At 47.9% G+C, this 19,562-nt stretch overlaps 1 protein-coding gene across 1 annotated transcript; it reads left to right on the top strand.

Annotated features, from left to right (window-relative positions):
* The first annotated feature begins 1,256 nt into the window (after nt 1-1,256).
* Nucleotides 1,257-18,577, top strand: Nqo1 (NAD(P)H quinone dehydrogenase 1). The gene is made up of 6 exons (XM_036188221.1): nt 1,257-1,466; nt 9,845-10,009; nt 10,079-10,209; nt 14,488-14,601; nt 15,794-15,895; nt 18,251-18,577. The coding sequence occupies exons 1-6, from the start codon at nt 1,460-1,462 to the stop codon at nt 18,554-18,556; spliced, it is 825 nt and encodes a 274-aa protein (XP_036044114.1). The 5' UTR covers nt 1,257-1,459; the 3' UTR covers nt 18,557-18,577.
* The last annotated feature ends 985 nt before the right edge of the window (nt 18,578-19,562 follow it).

The following is a 19,562-nucleotide window of genomic DNA, read 5'->3' as shown; positions in this document are numbered from 1 at the left end:
CTGGAGCTTTTAGGGTAGGGGGCAGGGTATGCCAGCCATACCCTGTACCAGGTAGGGACTGAGGGATGCTGGGAGAACCTGGTGCTAGGTCTGCCTGGAGGTTGGATCTGTTAGATCCAAGGTTTGAGACCTAACAGACCCTGTCTCCCCGTGGTGGAGATCAGATGAAGACTCTGCCTGCGTTCCCTGAAGCTGAGTTACAACTGGTTGTGGGTAGCCCTATCAGGTGCTGGGAAGCAGAGTCCTCTGGAAAAGCAGCCAGTTCACTTAACAGCAGAGTCAGCCACTCCAGCCCCACCTTTACTTGACTTCCTGACAGTCCATCTCCTTTTGTTCTGTAGGATGACTACACCTTCCTAAACATTTTATTTATTTATTTGCTTATTTATTTATTCATTCGCTCATTTATTTATTTGCTTATTTATTTATTTAGAGACAGGGTCTCACAGTGTAGCCTTGACTGCCCTGGAATTCACTATGTAGACCGGGCTGACCTTGAACTCACACAGATCTACCTGTCTCTGACTCCTGTGTGTTGGGATCAAAGGTGTGCACCAGCATGCCCCACAACCATAATTATTACTTATAGAGATTTAAAATCTTTTTGTTCTATGTTCTGATGTAAATCTTTGTGTAAAGTTACTATATTTCACCTGTCTGGCTATACAAATACTTCGGCGTGGCTGCTGTCTCTGGTGCCAGCCTCACTCTAGCTTCCTGAAGGGCCATACTGATCAGTTCTCGACTACCCGTCCATGTCCATCAGGGGCAGAGTTGAGGAGACCCAGGTGTGTGTGGGGGGGGCAGTTTTTGTGGAGTTTCTAAGGACAGAATCAGAGAGCTGCAAAAAGAAAGGAATAATTCATGCACACACCTCGAGCGCTCAGTCTAGTCACAGTGACTTGGCAAAACCTGAGCTAGTTCTTTGCCAGCCCCACCCTGCCCTTTGCGTGCAAAAGCAACTTCCCAGGGTTGAGTAAATAATAATCCACACAGGCGGGATATGCAGGCAGATCCAACAAAGCTTGGGGAATTACTTTTGGAAATCTCCATTTTGTACATAGGAGGGCCGGCAGGGGACAGTTGAATTTACCCCATATGTACCCATATCTTCAAATCCCCTCTCACTCCCTGGCTCCCAAGGAACCCTTTTTGACTTCCATGTGCAGGAGTCCTATTCCAGCCGCAAACTGCTTCTCCCTTCGGGTAACTTGGTATCCTCCACCCAGCGCCTCTGGGTGGGGAGTCCAGCCCCGCCTTCGCTGGCTGTACCACACAGTGAGTGGGCCGGCCGGGTAGGCAGGATATAAAGCCTGGGTTGCACAGCCGGCAGGACATACACTATCCTAGGCTGCACCGCAACGGATCTCTCGGTAACTCTTCAGGGTCGTCCGGGCAACCCGTTGCTCATCAGCCAATCAGCGTCTGGGACTACCATCTGCCCTTAACATCTGGAGCCATGGCGGGTGAGTGGTGCTCCAACTCCAGCCAGATTCATCCCGAGGAAGATGCAGGGTCTTGCTATGAGTGACAAGTGAAGTGATTAAGGTCCTGGGTGAGCCTTGACTAATTTCAGGAAGGGGAGCTGCTGTTCCTAGCCAGAGACGCAGATTATTCCGCAGCTCAGCCTCACCAGAGGGTAACTATAGCATTGCCCCTCCAGCACCCCTTCCCTAACAGAGCTGGCCACTCTCTTTTTGGCCTATTTAGAGACAGGGCTTCATGTATCCAAGGTTGGTCTTAAAACTTCCGCATAACCTTGAACTTAGGGTTCACTTGTGTCCACTGCCTGACTGCCAGGATTGTAGGCGTGCATTGCCATGCCTGGGTTATATGGCACTGGGAACGGAATTGAAACCAGGACTTTGTGCATTCTAGGGAGCACCCTACCACCTGAGCTATGTGAACACCTCCAACCTAGGGCAGAGAATATTTAAGCATTTGGGAATAAGTTGCTAACATTAAAACATACAGAGGCAATTTGTAGGGACTCTTGCTGGGCTTGGCACACACCTTTAATTCCAGCACTTGGGTGGCAGAAGCAGGCAGATCTCTAAATTCGAGGCCAGCCTGGTTTACACAGTGAGTTCCAAGACAGTCAGGGTTACATAGTAGGAGAGAGACTCTGTCTCAAACAAGCAAACAAATGAAAAAGGGATTGTCAGCTGCTGGAAGAAAACAGGAAGCTGTGGAGATGGGGGACGGGCTGGAGCTGGAGGGCAGTGTAACAGAACTGGAACCCAACTCCAGCCTTCCTGGCCCTGGAGAGTTTCCACTGTGACCCTGGAGGGGGAAATCTGATTTGCTATTTGCTCTGTTTTCGTGACAGTCTCCCCTCTTTGCTATCATCCCAGGGTTAAGTGTGGGAGGGGTCCTTGGAGCTCACCACCACACTTGTCCAGTACCTAACTGACACCTACTGCTTTCTTGAGCAACTAGCCTCCAGAGCTAAGCGCTTCCCCACAGGGGCTGGTTCAGCCCTAAGTTCCGGCCACATTTCCTCAGCTAGGGCAGGAGTCTACCTTGCCTAGTTCCTTTCCCTCTGTAGCTACTGCAGCCTTCATAGATTCACTCCAGGTCTTCCCTTGCTGAAAGCATGCGGGTAACAGGAGGATGCTAAGAGGGTCCACTAAGCTCTACCATGAGCTAGCTGCAGGGAGAGACAGCAGGGGAGTTTTCAACCACTAAGACTGTCTGCTGCTTTCCCTGTGTACCCGGCTCCCTTTATCCACGAGGGAATACTTGTTCCAGGAGCCCTCCATTGGAACCGCGGCAGCCCAGAGCCCATGCATATCACGTGATCTTATACCCCCATGCCTGGGGTTCACTTGAATGTTTTTTCATTCACCCATTTGTTCATTTTAGCCAGACTAGATTCTGACTCAACTTGGTCTAGAGATGGCAACAGCGGGCTGTAATACAGGCATCCTCGTTGGCTGTCTGCTATTGTGATAGAACACGGACCAAAAGCAACTCGAAGAGGAGAGGCTGTGTTTCGGTTTACAGTTCTGGGTAGTAGTTCATCACTGGAGGAAACTGAGGCAGGAACTGAAGCAGAAGAACTCTGTTTACTGGCTTGCTCTCCATGACTTTCTCAGCCTGCTTTCTTATAGAACCCAGCGGCACCTGTCCAAAGGTGACGCCAAGGACAATGAGCTGACCCTCCCACATCAATCACTAATCAAGAAAATGCTCCCCCACCCGCCACTAGCCACAGGCCAGTTTGATGGAGGCAATTCCAACTGGCCCCCTTGTCCAGATGGCAAGTAGACACGTCACCATTAAACCATACCCTTTTTACTTCGTGTCCCCAAGATTTCATGTTAATATCACAGTGTAAACAACCCACCTTTTAAAAGCCACACTCCATATTTTCAATATTTTACAACAAAGTTTCCATAAACTGTCCAAAGTCTTTAACTGCAGGTTCCTGTAAAGTCAAAAAACCAGTTAAATACTTCCTGTTCTGAGAGGAAGGCATCAGGACACAGGTACAATCAGATCAAAGCAAAAACAGCCTCCAACTGTGCAAGCAGTTTGGGGTCTGAAATCTGGGACTCCAGACAGTTTGGCAGTCCTGTGTCGAGCTGCGTCACCTGCAGCTCATGCAGCCTGTCTCCCGCCTCCAGGCCAGCTCCACTCTAGACAGCTCCACTCTATACCTGCCGCTTCCTTGGTGCTCATCCCACAGCCCTTGTATCTCCAGCATCCTGGGGTCTCCACTGCCACTGAGGCTGCACCTTCACCAGTGGCCTCTGCTGGCTTCTTACAGTGCCAGGCCTCAGCTGCTCTCCATGACCCCTTCATGCCTTCAAAAACAGTACCACCTGGGTGACCCTTATACGTTACCAAGTCACAGCTGATTTTCCAGCCCCAACTGTCCAGCAGTGGATGTCCCGGGAAAGCAAAGACTTCACTTGGGTGGAGCTAGACTCGGGTCAATCACAGCCGATTCCTCAGCTGACCAGAAACCACTGATTCTCAACATAAAACATCACAAAACAGTCCTGCTAGAGTCTCTGAGGGACTGTCAAACTTCCCTCCGAAATTGCACACACCAGGCTTCCGTCCACACTGTACCGGGCAGTCTCACCTGCCCAGTTCCCACAACAGCTCATTAAGCTCTGAGTGCTCAATAGCTTTTTCAGTCCCAAGCTCCAAAATCATCCCACAATCCTCAAAACAACAACAACCACAACAAAACCCAAACAACACTGTCAGGCCTGTCACAGCAATACCACTCTGGTGCCAACTTCAGTCCTTCTCTGTTTTCCTGTTGCTGTGAGAAAACACTGGCCAAAAGCAACTTGGGGAGCAAAGGGTTTATTCCGTCTTACAGTTCCTGCTAACAGTCTGTCACTGAGGGAAGCAGGGAAGGAACCCCGAGGTAAGAGCTGAAGCAGAGGCCATGGAGGAACGCTGTGCATAGGACTGCTTAGATCACTTTCTTACACAACCCTGGACCGCCCACAAAGGGGTGATACCACCCACAGTAGGCTGGGTGCTCCTAAATCAATCACTAATCAAGAAACTATCCCATTAACATACTCCTAGGCCAGTCTGATGGAGGAAGTTTTTCAACTGAAGCTCCCTCCTCCCAAGTACTAGTTTGTGTCAATTGGACAAAGAGTAACCAGGACACAAGGGTTTTTAAAATATGGGCCAGGTGGTGGTGCATGCCTTTAATCCCAGCACTCAGGAGGCAGAGCCAGGCGGATCTCTGTGAGTTTGAGGCCAGCCTGGGCTACAGAGTGAGTTCCAGGAAAAGTGCAAAGCTACACAGAGAAACCCTGTCTCAAAATAAAAACAAAACAAAAACAAAAACAAAAACAAACAAACAAAAAGAATTAGCTTTGCTGTGGTGGCACATGCCTTTAATCCCAGCACTTGGGAGGCAGGCAGATCTGAGTTCAAGGCTAGCCTGGTCTATAGATGGAGATCTAGGACAGCTAGGGCTACATAAAGAAACCCTGTCTTGAAGAGAGAGAGGGAGAGAGAGAGAGAGAGAGAGAGAGAGAGAGAGAGAGAGAGAGAATTAAAATTAAAAATAACAGCAGAGGCAGGTGAATAAGCTCTGTGAGTTCAAGGCCAGCCAGGTCTCTGTAGTGAGGCCAGCTGGGGCTACACAGTAAGACCCTGTCTCAAAGACAAACACACACATAACTCTAACAAAGCAAATGCTCCTGGCTCTCTCTGCAAGAACATCCTCTTTCTGGTGCCTCTCTGGTCACTCAGGTCTCTTGAGCTGGCATCCATGAAGCCGTGAGGCTCAGTGCAGAGCCCAAGAAGCACCCTAGCTTCTGGGTTGTCTGGAGGTGTGGAGCAAGAATAGGATGAATACTGGAGCAATTGATGGGGACAGCAGTCCATTTCCAGGTGACAGTCCAAAATTTAGTTTCCAGGTGACAGCTACCAAAGTTTAGAGTTAGGGTTGGCAAGATGGCTCCTTGGATAAGGATACCTGCCACCAAGCTTGATGACCTGAGTTTCATCTCTGGGACCCGCATAGAAAGAGAGAACCATCTCCTGCAAGTTCTGCCCAACACTCTCTCTCTAAATATCTCTCTGTCTGAACACATTACTAATGTAACTTAAAAGCACTTGGGTGGTAGAGGCAGATGGCTCTTTATAAGTTTGAGGTGTATATAACAAGCTGCTCCAGGGCATCCAGGGCCACATATTGGGACCCTGTCTCCAAAAACAAAACCACAACAAAACAAACAAAATATATGGGCCTGGAGAAGTGGTTCCCTGGTTAAGCGCACTGGCTGCTCTTGCAGAGGATCTGGGCTCAATCCCCAGCACCCACAGGGGAGCTCAAAACTGTTTGAAGCCTCTTCCCTCTGAGGGTACCAGGCATGCGTGTGTTGCACAGGCAATATATGCAAACAAAACACCCACATCTATAAAATCAATAAATTAAAAAATTAGATGTGATTTAAATTTTTATTTATTTATTCCCTTGAGACAGGGTCTCTCTATCTAGCTGTGGTTGTCCTGGAACTCACAGAGCTCCCAAGTGCTGGGATTAAAGGCTTTCACCACCACACCTGGCCAAAACTTACTGTTCCTAAAGTTTAGGCTCCACAGTAACCTATCCCACGCCCTCAGCCCCCACGATACCTAACAGATGCCCAGTTAACAATTGTGGTACAGCTGAGAGGTTGGTTTCTGATGACATGAGCATTTCGCGGGGTAAACGGAGTGGAAATTAAACGCAGGTGCAGGGGGAGGAGCAAGAATCTCCGGGGTTCAGGGTTCATCGAATAATGAGCCCATCTGTTTCTTGGCAGTGCGCCAGAGGAGGGACGGAGTGGCATTGGCAGAACCGTGCTGTGGCTGTGAGGCTGGCTCGGTAGTAGAGGGTATGAGGCTCCAGGTTCAATCCCCAGGACCTAAATAAAGCAAGTAGATGCTGAGCTATTAGATATGTGCGCTCCGCTGAGATGCAGGGCAAAGCGGAAGTTGAGCTGGAGGTGCTGACCGTAATTTCTGGTGTGTTTCAGAGCTAAGCTGCAAAACAAACATTTAGGTCTTTAATTACCCTGGAAGCTATTTCTGTCTGTGGAATAATTCAAACAAATCTCAGAACTAGAGAGATGACTGGGTTAAAAACATTTGCTGCGTAATCACGAGGACCAGAGTTCACATCTAACAAGTCTGGCACACACCACCCCCCAAAAAAAACCCTGTAACTCCAGCTCCGGGGGAATCCAGTGCCCCCCTCTGGTTCTAGCGGTACCCGCATATAAATTACAGACATACACGAAAAGTAAATCCTTAAAAAAAGTTATTTAACACCAGCCCAAGAAATAATGCTGACAGCACTCAGAGGGCCTTTTTGTAACGCAATCACTATCCCTGACAAGGGTATCATTACACTGATTTTCTGGGGAGATTACTTTATTTTCATGTAGGTGGCCAATTACCTGGGTTCTGAGGATCATCTCTGGGTCACCAGGCTTTGACAGCGTTACCACTGAGCCATCTTCCCAGCCCTCCCTCTCTCCATTTTTATTAGTTAGCTTTTCATAGCTGGGAACAGAGGAGACCCGGGAGTTTGTGGTAGAAGCTCCTCATCTCCTGGCAGACAGGGAGAGAAACAGCCAGAGGGCCAAATCTGATCTTCAGAGGCATGCCCGGAGTGACTCACTTCCTCCAGTCAGTCCCATCCCACCTAGTCCCCTAAACCCCTGCTTCCGAAGTTCCGGCACCTTCTGAAGTAGCGCCACCTGCTGGGGACTGAGTTCAATCCTTGAGCCTGCAGGGACTTGGTTTAGTTTGGTTTGGGTTTTTGTTTTGTTTTGTTTTTCCCGAGACAGGGTTTCTCTGTGTAGTTTTGGTGGCTGTCCTGGAACTCGCTCTGTAGCCCAGGCTGGCCTCGAACTCAGAGAGCCACCGGGCTCTGCCTCCTGAGTGCTGGGATTAAAGGCGTGCGCCACCACCGACCCGCAGGGACTTGTTTTTTAAAGACAGGGTCAGCCTTGCCCTTCAGGCTGGGTTGGAACCTATTATTCTCTGCTCCTGCCTCTCAAGTGCGGGGATTACAAACACAAACACAAACTACTAAACCTAGTGGGGGGGGCGGGGCGGGGTTCACCTTCAAACCATAATAAATTGAAGGCAGAACCAAAGCATGCAAACCTCACACTCCACTCAAGGGCACGCCTAACCCCATTCATTGGCTCTTCGTTTATGGCTGCACTGGACACGGTGCTACAGTTTTAACGGCTCAGTCGATGAAGTGCTTGCCTTCAAGCATGAGGACCTGAGTTCAGATCCCTAGAACCCGGGCTTTAAAAAGAAGGCCAGGTGTAGGAGCATGTGCTTACAACCTCAGGGCCAGTCAAGAAAGTCCCAGGGGCTCGCTGGCAGCCAGCCTAGCCTACTTGGTAACTTCTGGGTTAGTGAGAGACCGTGTCTCAAACAGGGTAGAAGGTGCCTGAGGATGACATGCAAAGTTGTCCTCTAGCTTCCACATGTACGTATGTACCCATGTGGAATCACACATGTGAGTAAGCTCGTGCACATACACACACACACACACACACATACTGGAATTGGATTACCATGTGAGATATTATGAGTAAGGACTAAATGGGACATTAACAAGGTGATTGGGGCAGACATGGAGGTCCCAGAATTTGGGAGGTAGACTTAGGAGGGTCAGGGGTTCAAGGTCATCCTGTACTATACAGTGCATTTGAAGCTAGCCTGGGCTATGTGAGGCCTTCTCTCACAGGAGGGAGAGAGGTGGTTGGGTCACATCAGCTCTGTCCTCAGAAATGATCTAAGCCACTCCAGAACTGTGGATTAGTGTGTGGGGAGATTGTTTTAGAGGAGGGGGTTGGAAGAAGCAGTGCGGCTCTACTTGAATCTGTCCCTCTTCATGTGTGTTACCAGCACTGTCTGAGGACTCCCCAGAGTCCCCACCAGCAAGAAGACCCTCACCAGGTGCAGCCTCCTCCCAGCCTCTAGTGCTGCGAACCAAATGCACCTTCACACATATGTAATAAATCTATCCAGTCTGTGGTGTTCAGTTACAGCAACAGTGAGTGTGATGGTCTGAATAAGAATGGCCCCCATAGGCTCATACATTCAAATGAGTAGTCACGGGGAGCGGCACCATTGGGAAGGATTAGAAGAATTGGGAGGTGTGGTCTTTCTTGTTGGAGGAAGTGCGTCACTGAGGATTTGAGCTTTCAAAAGCCCAGGCCAGGCCGTGTTGCCTTCTCTCTTCCTGTGGATCAGGACGTGCGTAGCTCAGCTACCACTCCAGCGCCATGAGTGCCACCCTGCCCCCACCATGAGGACAATGGACTGAACTTCTGAAACTGTAAGCAAGGCCACTGGTAAATCCTTTCTTTCAGAAGAGCTGCCTTGGTCATGGTGTCTCTTCACAATAGAACAGTAAGTGAGCTAAGACAGACGGATTCCAATAACCTATCAGTTCCCACCTCTTCCCTGGCTTCTAGCTGCTGAAGCTTGGCTGGCTGGTACAGATGGAAAACCTGATCAGAAACGTTCTATCTAAGATCTGAAGCTTTTTTTTTTTTTTTTTTAATTAGTATTAAGGGTGGAGCCCAGAGTTAGGCAAGCATTCTGCCATGAGTTACACTCTCAGCTTTAATTTTTTCTTTCATTTTTCAGATGGGATTTCTAGGCATTCTGAGGCCCCACCCCACCCACATCCTCCCACTGTGCTGAGGGCCTTTTTCTCTGTGTGTTTCTTCACCCCTAATGAACACCTTTCTTCAACTGCAAAAAATAAAATAAAAATAAATAAATGAGACTTTTGGGACAGGGTCTCCCAGTGTAGTAACAGTTGGCCTCGAACTCAGAGATTCACTTGCCTCTGCCTCCTGAGTGCTGGAATTAAAGGGGGTGCCAGTACACCTGGCTTTTTTGGAAACATTTTTGGATGTTGACATGATGTTCAAAATATTTTGGATTTTGGAGCTCTCTGGACTTTGGATTTTAAAAGAGGAATAAATTACATTTATTCATTTTGAGTGTGTGTGTGTGTGTGTGTGTGTGTGTGTGTGTGTCTACATAGTCATGTGGAGGTCAGGATAACCTCAGAGGCAGGTTCTCTCCTACCATTTGGGTCCTGGGGATTGGCCTTAGGTCATCAAGCTTGGCAGCAAGTGCTGTGACCTGCTGAGCCATCTCAGCAGCCTGAAGTCCAGGTTTTCAGATTAGAGCTGTTTAATGGATGATCTTAGCCACTCCCAAGCTGAAGAACTTAAGGTGGAAGCTAAGGTCTGGTCTCAAGCATTTTAGACAAGAGACTCATTCAGCCCATTTGGATTTTCCTTCCATGCCTCACTTTCTATCTAAACAGGGAGAAGAGCCCTGATTGTCCTGGCCCACTCAGAGAGGACATCGTTCAACTACGCCATGAAAGAGGCTGCCATGGAGACTCTGAAGAAGAAAGGTTGGGAGGTGGCTGAATCTGACCTCTATGCTATGAACTTTAACCCCATCATTTCCAGAAAGGACATCACAGGTGAGAACTGTCTCTCTCACTGACAGTGGACCCTGTGGCCCGGCCTCAACCCCTCTCTCCTCCCGACAGGTAAGCTGAAGGACTCAGAGAACTTTCAGTACGCTGCAGAGTCATCTCTAGCATACAAGGAAGGCCGCCTGAACCCAGATATTGTGGCTGAACAGAAAAAGTTGGAAGCTGCTGACCTCGTGATATTTCAGGTATGGCTAGGACAGAAATCATAAGAAAGCAATGTCTGGGGTGTTTGTTCTTATTGCCCTAGACCTGTCACTCTGCACTCTCTCTGAATAAATGATGTCGGTCAGAGGGTGGCATTGCATAGGTTCACAGATGATGTGTAGCTGGGCTGCCTGTGCTTTGTGTATTTATTTATTTGTTTGTTTGTTTGTTTTTCAAGAGTCTTTTTATTTACAAGTTTAAACCCGGGTCTCTCCATCCATCTGATGCAGAAGCTGAGCAAGACAAACCCGAGTCGCAATCAAGCAGGGTTTTTATAATGGTTAGGGTGGGGGATTTGGGGGAATTCCAGTTCTATCTATATTGTGTATTTATTTAAACCTTGCTTATTTGTGGGGGGGCACACTCACCCTTTGTGCCTGGAGGACAACTATCAGGAATTGGTTCTCTTCTTGTACAATGCAGTCCTGGGGATCAAATTCAAGTCATCAAGCTTGGTAGGAAGTGACTTTATCAGCTGACCAGTCCTAACCTTGGTTTTTGGAGACACAGTATTGTTATGCAGCCCTGGCTTGTTTGAAACTTACTATGTGGAACAGGCTGGCTTCAAAATTTCAGCCATCCTCCTGCCTCTGCCTCCTGAGCGCTGGGAGTATAGATGTGCCGACATACCTAGCCCTGGCACACTCTTCTGAGACAGGGTTTGGCTTATGTAGCTTAGGATGGCCCGGAACTCCTGATCCTCCTGCCTCTGTCTCCTGAGCACCGGGGTAAATTATACTTTCATGTAGGAACACGGCCCAGAGGATGACACAGAAGTCCCCAGCTTTTCTCCCCAGTGTGCCTAGTTAGTGGCTCTCCCTGTGGGCTCTGTTACAGTTTGTATTTCTGCTCCTTTTGTATCCCAGACAGTGTGTGGAGTGACGGTGACTTCTGTGTATGTGCAGCAGGCTGCATGGCTGACCCTCCAGGGGTTATTCTCCCTGAAGCAACGGTACCATCAGCAGCTGATATGAGGATTATGTGCGCCTGCTGCCCCATCTCCACCCCACCCCGTGTTGGGGTTACAGGCGTGTAGCAACCAGTTTATGTGGTTCTGAGAATCAAACCCAGGGAGGGCTCCACACATGCTGGGGCTGCGCCACACAGGATAGCTTCTGCATCTTACTGTAGTGCAGCTGAGGGGACAACAGGAGTGTCTTCCAGGTCTTGTCTCTGCGTCATTGTGGTTTAGACATAGGAGGCACTTGGGTGAGCCTCAGGTTTCCCTTCCATCTTTCACTGTCTTCAGTCTTGTGAAAGACTCACAGCAGGTCGTGAGCTGCCAATAGCACATCTAAGGGAAGTGTAAGCGCACCGGACCCAGCATCAGTCTAGTTTGGTTTTCTTATGGTTTTTCAAGACAAGGTTTCTCTGCAAAGCAATCCTGGCCATCCTGGAACTCACTCTGTAGACCAGGCTGGCCTTGAACTCACAGAGATCCTGCTGCCTCTGTCTGCCAGGTGCTGGGATTAAAGGCGTGCGCCACCATCGCCCGGCCAGTCTTGTTTTTTTTAAAATCCAGTTATGAAATTGACCTCCAAGCTGAGTATGATAGCACACAGCAGTAAGTAAGTAAGGATAAGTGAACACAGGCCAGCCTTAGCTACATACATAACAAGTTCAGAGCTAGCCTGGTCTATGTGAGATTATGTCTTTTTGTTTGTTTTTGTCTTTGAGACAGGGTTTTCCTGTGTAGCCCTGGACGTACAATTCACTCTGTAGACCAGGCTGCCCTCGAACTCAAAGATCCATTTGCCTCTGCCTCCTGAGTGCTGGGAGCGTGCTGCCACCACGCTCAGTTTAAGAGACTATGTCTTGACAGGGCACTTGTGGTTGGTGTGTAAAATTTTCACAGGTTAAAATTTCTTAATAATAATAAAAAAGATTATTTTTTTGGTTTTTTCAAGACAGGGTTTCTCTGTAGCTTTGGAGCCTGTCCTGGACTAGCTCTGTAGCCCAGGCTGGCCTCGAACTCACAGAGATCCACCTGCCTCTGCCTCCCGAGTGCTGGGATTACAGGCGTGTGCCACCACTGCCTGGCCGAGATTATGTCTTTAAAATCAAACAATATCCCTGACCTCTGCAGCCCTTTACTGTAGGTCAGGAGTCCTTTAATATGGGACAAAGCGGTTTAGCTTTAATTTTTTTTTTTTTTTTTAATTTTTGGTTCCTGGGTTGGTTGGGATGGATGGGTATAGTTGTGTAGGCCAGAAGATGGAATACCAACCATCTCTTTTGAGACAGGGTCTTTCATTGGCCTTGAGCTCACCAATGAGGCTAGCAGAGAGCCCAGGAATCCACCTGTCTGTGCCACCCCATCTCTCTGGGACTGGAATTAGAAGCACCCACTCCCAGCTTTTCACAGGGGTGCTTGGGAATTGAACTCAGGCACTAATGCTTGTGAGATCAGCTCTTTACCTACTGAGCCATGTCTCCAAGCCCTACAAATTCTTTCTTTGTCCTGGTTTTCCTCCTGGATGTGTTCATGAGCTTCGACCATGTTTTGAGGAGAGTAAAGCCTTGAGCAGACCCTTCTTCACTTTCATTGGGACCAGAGGGTGGATACGATGCAGTTTTGAGGTACTGGGGATGAATGCCAGGGCCTTATACTTGTTTGCTAGGTGAGTGCTCTGCCACTGAACAGTACCCCAGAGAAGACTTTCTCACAGGGCACCTGATGAACCTCAGTCACAGCGGCCAGTGCTCTACATTCTGAGCGGCTTTGTTTGTTCTAGATGATAGGGGTGGGGATCTGTGTGCACAAGGGAGCCACGTCTTGGGAGGATGCCTGCTAACACAAGCTCTTGGGAAAATGTTCAGACATTGCTCACTGAGGCGAACCTGCCTGCAGTCCTTACTCCGTGGACTTTGATGCCAGTTGGACTTCATGGAAATGGATCTTATTTGCAGGAGACTTTCTTCACACCCAGCCAGTGGTTGTAGTTTTTTAGTTTTTTTGTTTGTTTTGAGATGGGGTTTCTCTGTGTAGCTCTGGCTGGCTTGGAGTCATTATGTTGAACAAGCTGTCATAGAACTGACAGAGAGCTGGGTTTAAAGGTGTGTTCCACCATGTCAGGAAAATACATTTTTAAAATTATGTAAGTGGGTATGTGTGTGTAGGTGTAGGTGCCTGTAGAGACCAGAAGTGGGTGTTGGATCCCTTGGAACTAGATTTCTGATCTACTTAACTTGGGTGCTGGGGCTGAACCTGAGTCATCTGGAAGAGAAGTATACGCCCTTAACCTGTAAGCCATCTCTCTAGACCTGTGTTTCTTTTATTTTTATATTTTTATTTTATTTATTTATTTATCTATTTATTTATTTATTTTAATGATTTATTTATTATGTATACAGTGTTCTGCCTGCAGGCCAGAAGAGGGCACCAGAGCTCATTACAGATGGTTGGGAGCCACCACGTGGTTGCTGGGAATTGAACTCAGGACCTCTGGAAGAGCAGCCAGTGCTCTTAACCACCGCTGGGCCATCTCTCCAGCCCCGGAATTATTTATTTATTGAGGATAGGTTTCCCTTTACAGTCATGGCTGACCTGGAACTCACTCTGTAGACCAGGCTGGCCTCAAACTCACAGAGATCCACCTGGCTCTGCCTCCCGAGTGCTGGGATTACAGGCATGTGCCACCACCGCCCGGCTATATTTCTTCTTTTCTTGCTTTTTTGAGATGGTCTTGGTATGTAGCTCATGCTGGCCCTAAATCCTCAATATCTTGGCTTAGCCTCCTGAGTTTTAGAATAACAGATGCTCATTACCACATCCAGTTTGTGTGAGTGTGTGTGTTTGTGTGTGTGTGTGTGTGTGTGTGTGTGTGTGTGTGTGTGTATGGGAAGGGAGTGTTTCTGTGTGTGTGTGTGTGTGTGTGTGTGTGTGTGTGTGTGTGTGTGTGTGTTTCTGCGTGTGTGTGTGACTGTTTCTCTGTGTGTGTGTTTCTGTGTGTGTGTGGGGTTTCTGTGTGTGTGTGTGTGTGTGTGTGTGTGTGTGTGTGTGTGTGTGTGTGTGATACTATCCAGTCTGGCCTCAAACTCTTGACATTCAGCAGCCCTGCAGCCCCAGCCTCACCAATAGTTCATCCTAAGGCAGCAAGGCACTTCCCCCGGTTCCTTGTTTCACTAACAGTGCTAACTTTTCCTGAGGGATTGACAAGGGTCAAGGGCCCTGTGGTGACACTGTGGACAGTTGTTCAGCACGTGAGCTCTTCCTGGCCCTGAGCTGACTGACCCCTTGGCTGTCTTCTGCCCTACAGTTCCCGCTGCAGTGGTTTGGAGTACCCGCCATTCTGAAAGGCTGGTTCGAGCGAGTGCTGGTCGCAGGATTTGCCTACACATATGCCACCATGTATGACAAGGGTCCTTTCCAGGTAGGTAAACCATTGGGTATTTCCTGGGTAGACTCTTCCCAGAGAGCACAGCTGGACTCTAAGAGGGATGCATTGTTCAGCTCTTATAAGTCAAATGATGATTTGGATTTGATTTTTTTTTTTTTTTTACATTTACTTACTGTTTTTGTATATGGGTGTTTTGCCTGCTGTATGTCTGTGTACCATATGTGTGCAGTGCCCAAGGAGTCCAGAAAAGGGCATCAGATCCCCTGGAACTGGAGTTACAGACAGTTGTGAGCCACCATATGGGTGCTGGGAATTGAACCCGGGTTGACTGGAGATCAGAGAGTCTTAACCCCTAAACCATCTCTCCAGTCCCCTATGTAGTTATTTATCTATGTGGGAGGGGCATGCACGGGCCTCAGTGTGTATATGGAGGTCAGAGGATTGCAGATTGAGGGAGAAGACTCGGGTTGTCAGTCTTGGTGGTAAGCCCTCACCAGTCCTAGGACTTTGTTTTTAAAGTATTCCAGAAAAACACCAAAAGTGAGTGCTGAAGGCTAAGATAAAACTAGATTTCAAGATGTTCGGTGGATACTGTGTTGTGCACTTTTTCTCTTCATGTTTGAGATTTTCCATAGTAAAAATAAAATGAAAATTTTACTGACATGGTGGTGGACAGCTGAAATCCCATTTGGGAAGTAGAGTCAGGAAGATCAGGAGTTCAAGGTCATCCTCAGCTACCTAGAGAGTTTTAGGTCAGCCTAGGATACATGAGATCCTGCCTGGAAAAATAAAATAAAATAACTAAAAAAAAAAAAAAAGGCCTTTGTTGTTTGGAGGTCAAATAGTTGCAAAAAATTTTTTTTGACTTTTTTTATTTATTTAAATAAAAAAAATTGACACAGGGACTCACCCTGCAGACCAGGCTGGCCTCAAACTCACAGATCCTCCTGCTTTTTTGCCTTCTGAGTGCTGGACCCCCATGCCGGGCCATCTCCTCATGTTTTAAGTGAGTCTGTGGTTTGTGTCGCAGTCAGGGCTAGCCACAGCCACACACCAGTCACAGGCACAATTGGCACTTGTGCAGAGTCATGCTGAGGCTGCAGAGGAGCTGAAGTCTGAAATAAGAGCGCCAATAGGATGGACTCAATGGCGCCTCTCCCTGGAGCCCTGTTCATTAACTCACTGGGACCCAGGAGAGGAGGGTGACACTTGTTTTCTCTTTCAGAATAAGAAGACCTTGCTTTCCATCACCACTGGGGGCAGCGGCTCCATGTACTCTGTTCAGGGTATCCACGGCGACATGAACATCATCCTCTGGCCAATTCAGGTACCTCGTTGTCAGTGAACTTCCAGGGGAGTTTGTTAGCTGAGTATTCCTTGGAGTCCAAACCTCCAGACAGAAATCGCAAACTGACCTGAGGTGTGAGGAGGAAAGCCTGGCAACCCAAGCTTCCTTCAGGAGCTTATGACATAGATGACCTAGGCCTCTGGGGTACATGGTCAGTCTCTCCTAACCAATGTGCACCGGACCACCACCCCCTTTAAAAAAAAGAAAAGGGCTGGAGAGATGGTTCAGTGAGTAAAGTACCAGCCTTGTAGGCCTGAGTTAGAACCCAGAACCCGTGAAAAAAAGTGGATGCAGTGGCATGAATCTGCAATCCCAGCATGCCAAGTCAAGATGGGAGTCTGGGACAGAGAACTGCCCAGGAGCTCATAGGCCGGCTAGTCTTGACTACACATACCAGGACAGAAAGAAGAGAACCCCAGCATCGACAAGGTGGAAGGCGACTTCCCAAAGTTGTCCTCTAGCGTGTACACACACACTTTTTAAAGTGCACAATTCACTTCCAGGAAGACTGGGGAGCCCAAGGCTTTGACTCCACATGCTGGGGGCAGGTGGGCTGGAGAGATGGCTCAGTGGTTAAGAGCACTGGCTGCTCTTCCAGAGGACCTAGGTTCAGTTCCCAACACCCACATGGCAGCTCACACCTATCTGTAATTCCAGTTCCAGGGGATCCGACACCCTCACAGACATACATGCTACAGTGAATATAATATACAAATAAAAAAGTTATTTTGAAGAGGGGCAGGGTCTCATTATGTAAGCCTAGGGTGACTGGATTTAAGGCATGAACCAGCACATCTGGCTCCCCAGGACAAGTTAAGAACTGAGTTCATTCAGCTTGCCTTAACGGTGGGTGTTGGGGTCATTGGACCCTGAGGATGAAGAAAGGGAATTGGAGAAGACAGCCAGTGAGGCGGAGACAAGAAGAACCGTTTGTAAAGACCAAGCTCATCATGCAGAGAGGCAGAAAAATGCACATCTACATGCTCTCCCTGAGGCAGAAAAATGCACATCTACATGCTCTCCCTGGCAGAGCCATTGCCAAGGAGCAAGCACTCTCCCTAATGTAATAGAACTTCCGGCTCTTTTGGCAGAGGATCCAGGTTGGCACAGTTCCAAGATTTTATTCATTCAAGGGAAAGATCCACCAAGGAGGCTAAATGGGGTGACAGAAAGGGCGGGAGGCAGGAGGTAAGAGAAGTAACTGTGGCAACTCCCCAGGGCACCTCAGGTCTGACTGGACTGTCTCTCACTGGCAAGTCCAGATCACCCTTTTACAAGATTTTTAAAATTTTAGCCAAGCAGTGGTAGCATACGCCTTTAATCCCGGCACTTGGGAGGCAGAGACAGGAGGATGTCTGTGAGTTTGAGGCCAGCCTGGGCTATACAGAAAAACCCTGTCTCAGAAAACAAAAATGATTTTTTTTCTTTTCTTTTCTTTTTTTTTTCTTTTTTTGGTTTTTTGAGATAGGGTTTCTCTGTAGCTTTGGAGCCTGTCCTGGACTAGCTCTGTAGACCAGGCTGGCCTCGAACTCACAGAGATCTGCTTGGCTCTGCCTCCCGAGTGCTGGGATTACAGGCATGCGCCACCACTGCCCGGCTCAACAAAAATGATTTTTAAAACTTTAATTTAAATTTTATTTTATGAGTTTTGCCTGCATGTGTCTGTATAACGTGTGTATGCAGAGGCCAGAAGAGGACACTGGATCTCCTGGAACAGGTGTTACACCACCATGTGGGTGCTGGGAACCCAACCTCAGTCCTCTGGAAGAGCAGCCAGTGCTCTAACCACCAAGCTCTCTCTCCAGCTCCCAGACAGTTTGTTTCTTTCTTTGTTTGTTTGTTTGTTTTAAAAAAAGATTTCTATTTATTTATTTTATTGTTCTGTGTGTATATGCCGCATTTATGGAGGTGTCCACAGAGGTCGAAAAAGGTCATCCAACACTTAGTGCTGGAGTGATAGGCGACTGTGAGTCACTCCACAGGACTGCTGGGAACCAATGTGGGGGGTCTGAAAGAGCAGCAAATCTTAATGGTTGAGCCAGATCTCCAGCCCCCAGACCGGCTTCTTTTTTTTCTTAATAATTTATTTTATTTTAGCTGCATTGCTGTTTTGCCTGCTTGTCTGTGTGAAGGTGTCAGATACGGGAGTTATAGACAGTTGTGAGCTGTCATGTGGGTGCTGGGAATTGAACCCAGGTCCTCTAGAAGAACAGCCTCTTAACCCTCTTAACCGCTGAGCCATCTCTGCAGCCCCCAGACCAGCTTCTGATGCTTGTTTAGAGTACAGCCTGCCAACTGCTCCTACGACTTAGCTTTGTGTTCTGTGTCTTGCAGAGCGGCACTCTGCATTTCTGTGGCTTCCAGGTCTTGGAACCCCAGCTGGTGTACAGTATTGGCCACACCCCACCAGATGCTCGGAAGCAAATCCTGGAAGACTGGAAGAAGCGCCTGGAGACTATCTGGGATGAGCCGCCACTATATTTTGCTCCAAGCAGCCTGTTTGATCTAAATTTCCAGGCAGGATTCTTACTGAAAAAAGAGGTTCAAGAGGAGCAGAAAAAGAATAAATTCGGCCTTTCTGTGGGCCATCACTTGGGCAAGTCCATTCCAGCTGACAACCAGATCAAAGCTAGAAAATAAGATTTTTTTTTTTCTCCCCCTGGACATGTAGTTTTTTTGGTTTGTTTTTTTTTTTTTTTCCAGCTTGTTTGACTTTCTTTTGTTTCTCCCTTTATTCCACAAAGATAGGAAAAGAAGTAGGCTCACTACATACATTTTTGGATAGTTCTGTCATGGAGTGTATGGTTATGACTGCAATATGACCAAAATCAGATTAGGTGCCGCAGGTTGCTTGGGATATGGAGCAGGAGGGCTGGAAGATACTCCTTTAGGTCATCTACACAATATAACCCCTTTCTTAGGGCTAGCCCTGGCTACACGGCATCTCACTCTCCAGAGATTTGTTTCTTTTAATTACCTCTCTGTGATTTAGGGCAGAGGGGAATTGCTCAAAGAAAATAATGGCTGAGGGGCTGACTTGCTTAGCAGTTAGTAAGCTAGAGCCTGTTTATGATGCGTCCTGGTTTCAGTTACTGTGCACTGACTGATGTGCCTCCCAGGGGGATTGCTCTCGGCTCTTCTCTGTCTTGTACACAGCACACACAGGTCCTGGGAAATGAATGCTAAAACAGGTCTCTGTCTCATTCTTCAAATTCATTTTTTGCAGAAATAAATGAACACACAAGGGCATGGTGGTACAAACCCTTCAATACTTAAAAAACAATAGCCCCCTACTGAGCTGGAGAGATGGCTCAGCCGTTAAGAACACTTGTTGCTTCTGCCCAGGACCTGGGTTCAGCTTCCAGCTAAGACACCTACATAGACATTATCAGCTGTCTCTAACTCCAGTTCCAAAGGATGCAGTGCCCTCTTCTGGCCTCTGTAGGCACCGCATGCATACAGTGCACAGACATATATGCAAGCAAAGCATCCACACACGCGGCATAAGTCCTAAATGCCAAAACAAAACAAAAAACTATAGCCTTCCACCAAAACAGTTTCATCTATGCAAATGTCTTGAAGGTTTTTCTATAATGTTGTGAAGTCAATGACATTCCTTTCGCATTTTAAAGATGTTTTATTTTTA

This window comes from Onychomys torridus, chromosome 5 (genome assembly GCF_903995425.1).
Source record: "Onychomys torridus chromosome 5, mOncTor1.1, whole genome shotgun sequence".
Taxonomy (NCBI): Eukaryota; Metazoa; Chordata; class Mammalia; order Rodentia; family Cricetidae; genus Onychomys; species Onychomys torridus.
This window is presented reverse-complemented; position numbering and strand designations above follow the sequence as displayed.

Bases quoted from the DNA above. Each gene is read 5' to 3' on its own strand.
- Nqo1 (XM_036188221.1), top strand. The intron at 10,210-14,487 runs GTATGGCTAGGA...TCTGCCCTACAG, and splicing joins CTGACCTCGTGATATTTCAG to TTCCCGCTGCAGTGGTTTGG. The intron at 14,602-15,793 runs GTAGGTAAACCA...TTTCTCTTTCAG, and splicing joins ATGACAAGGGTCCTTTCCAG to AATAAGAAGACCTTGCTTTC.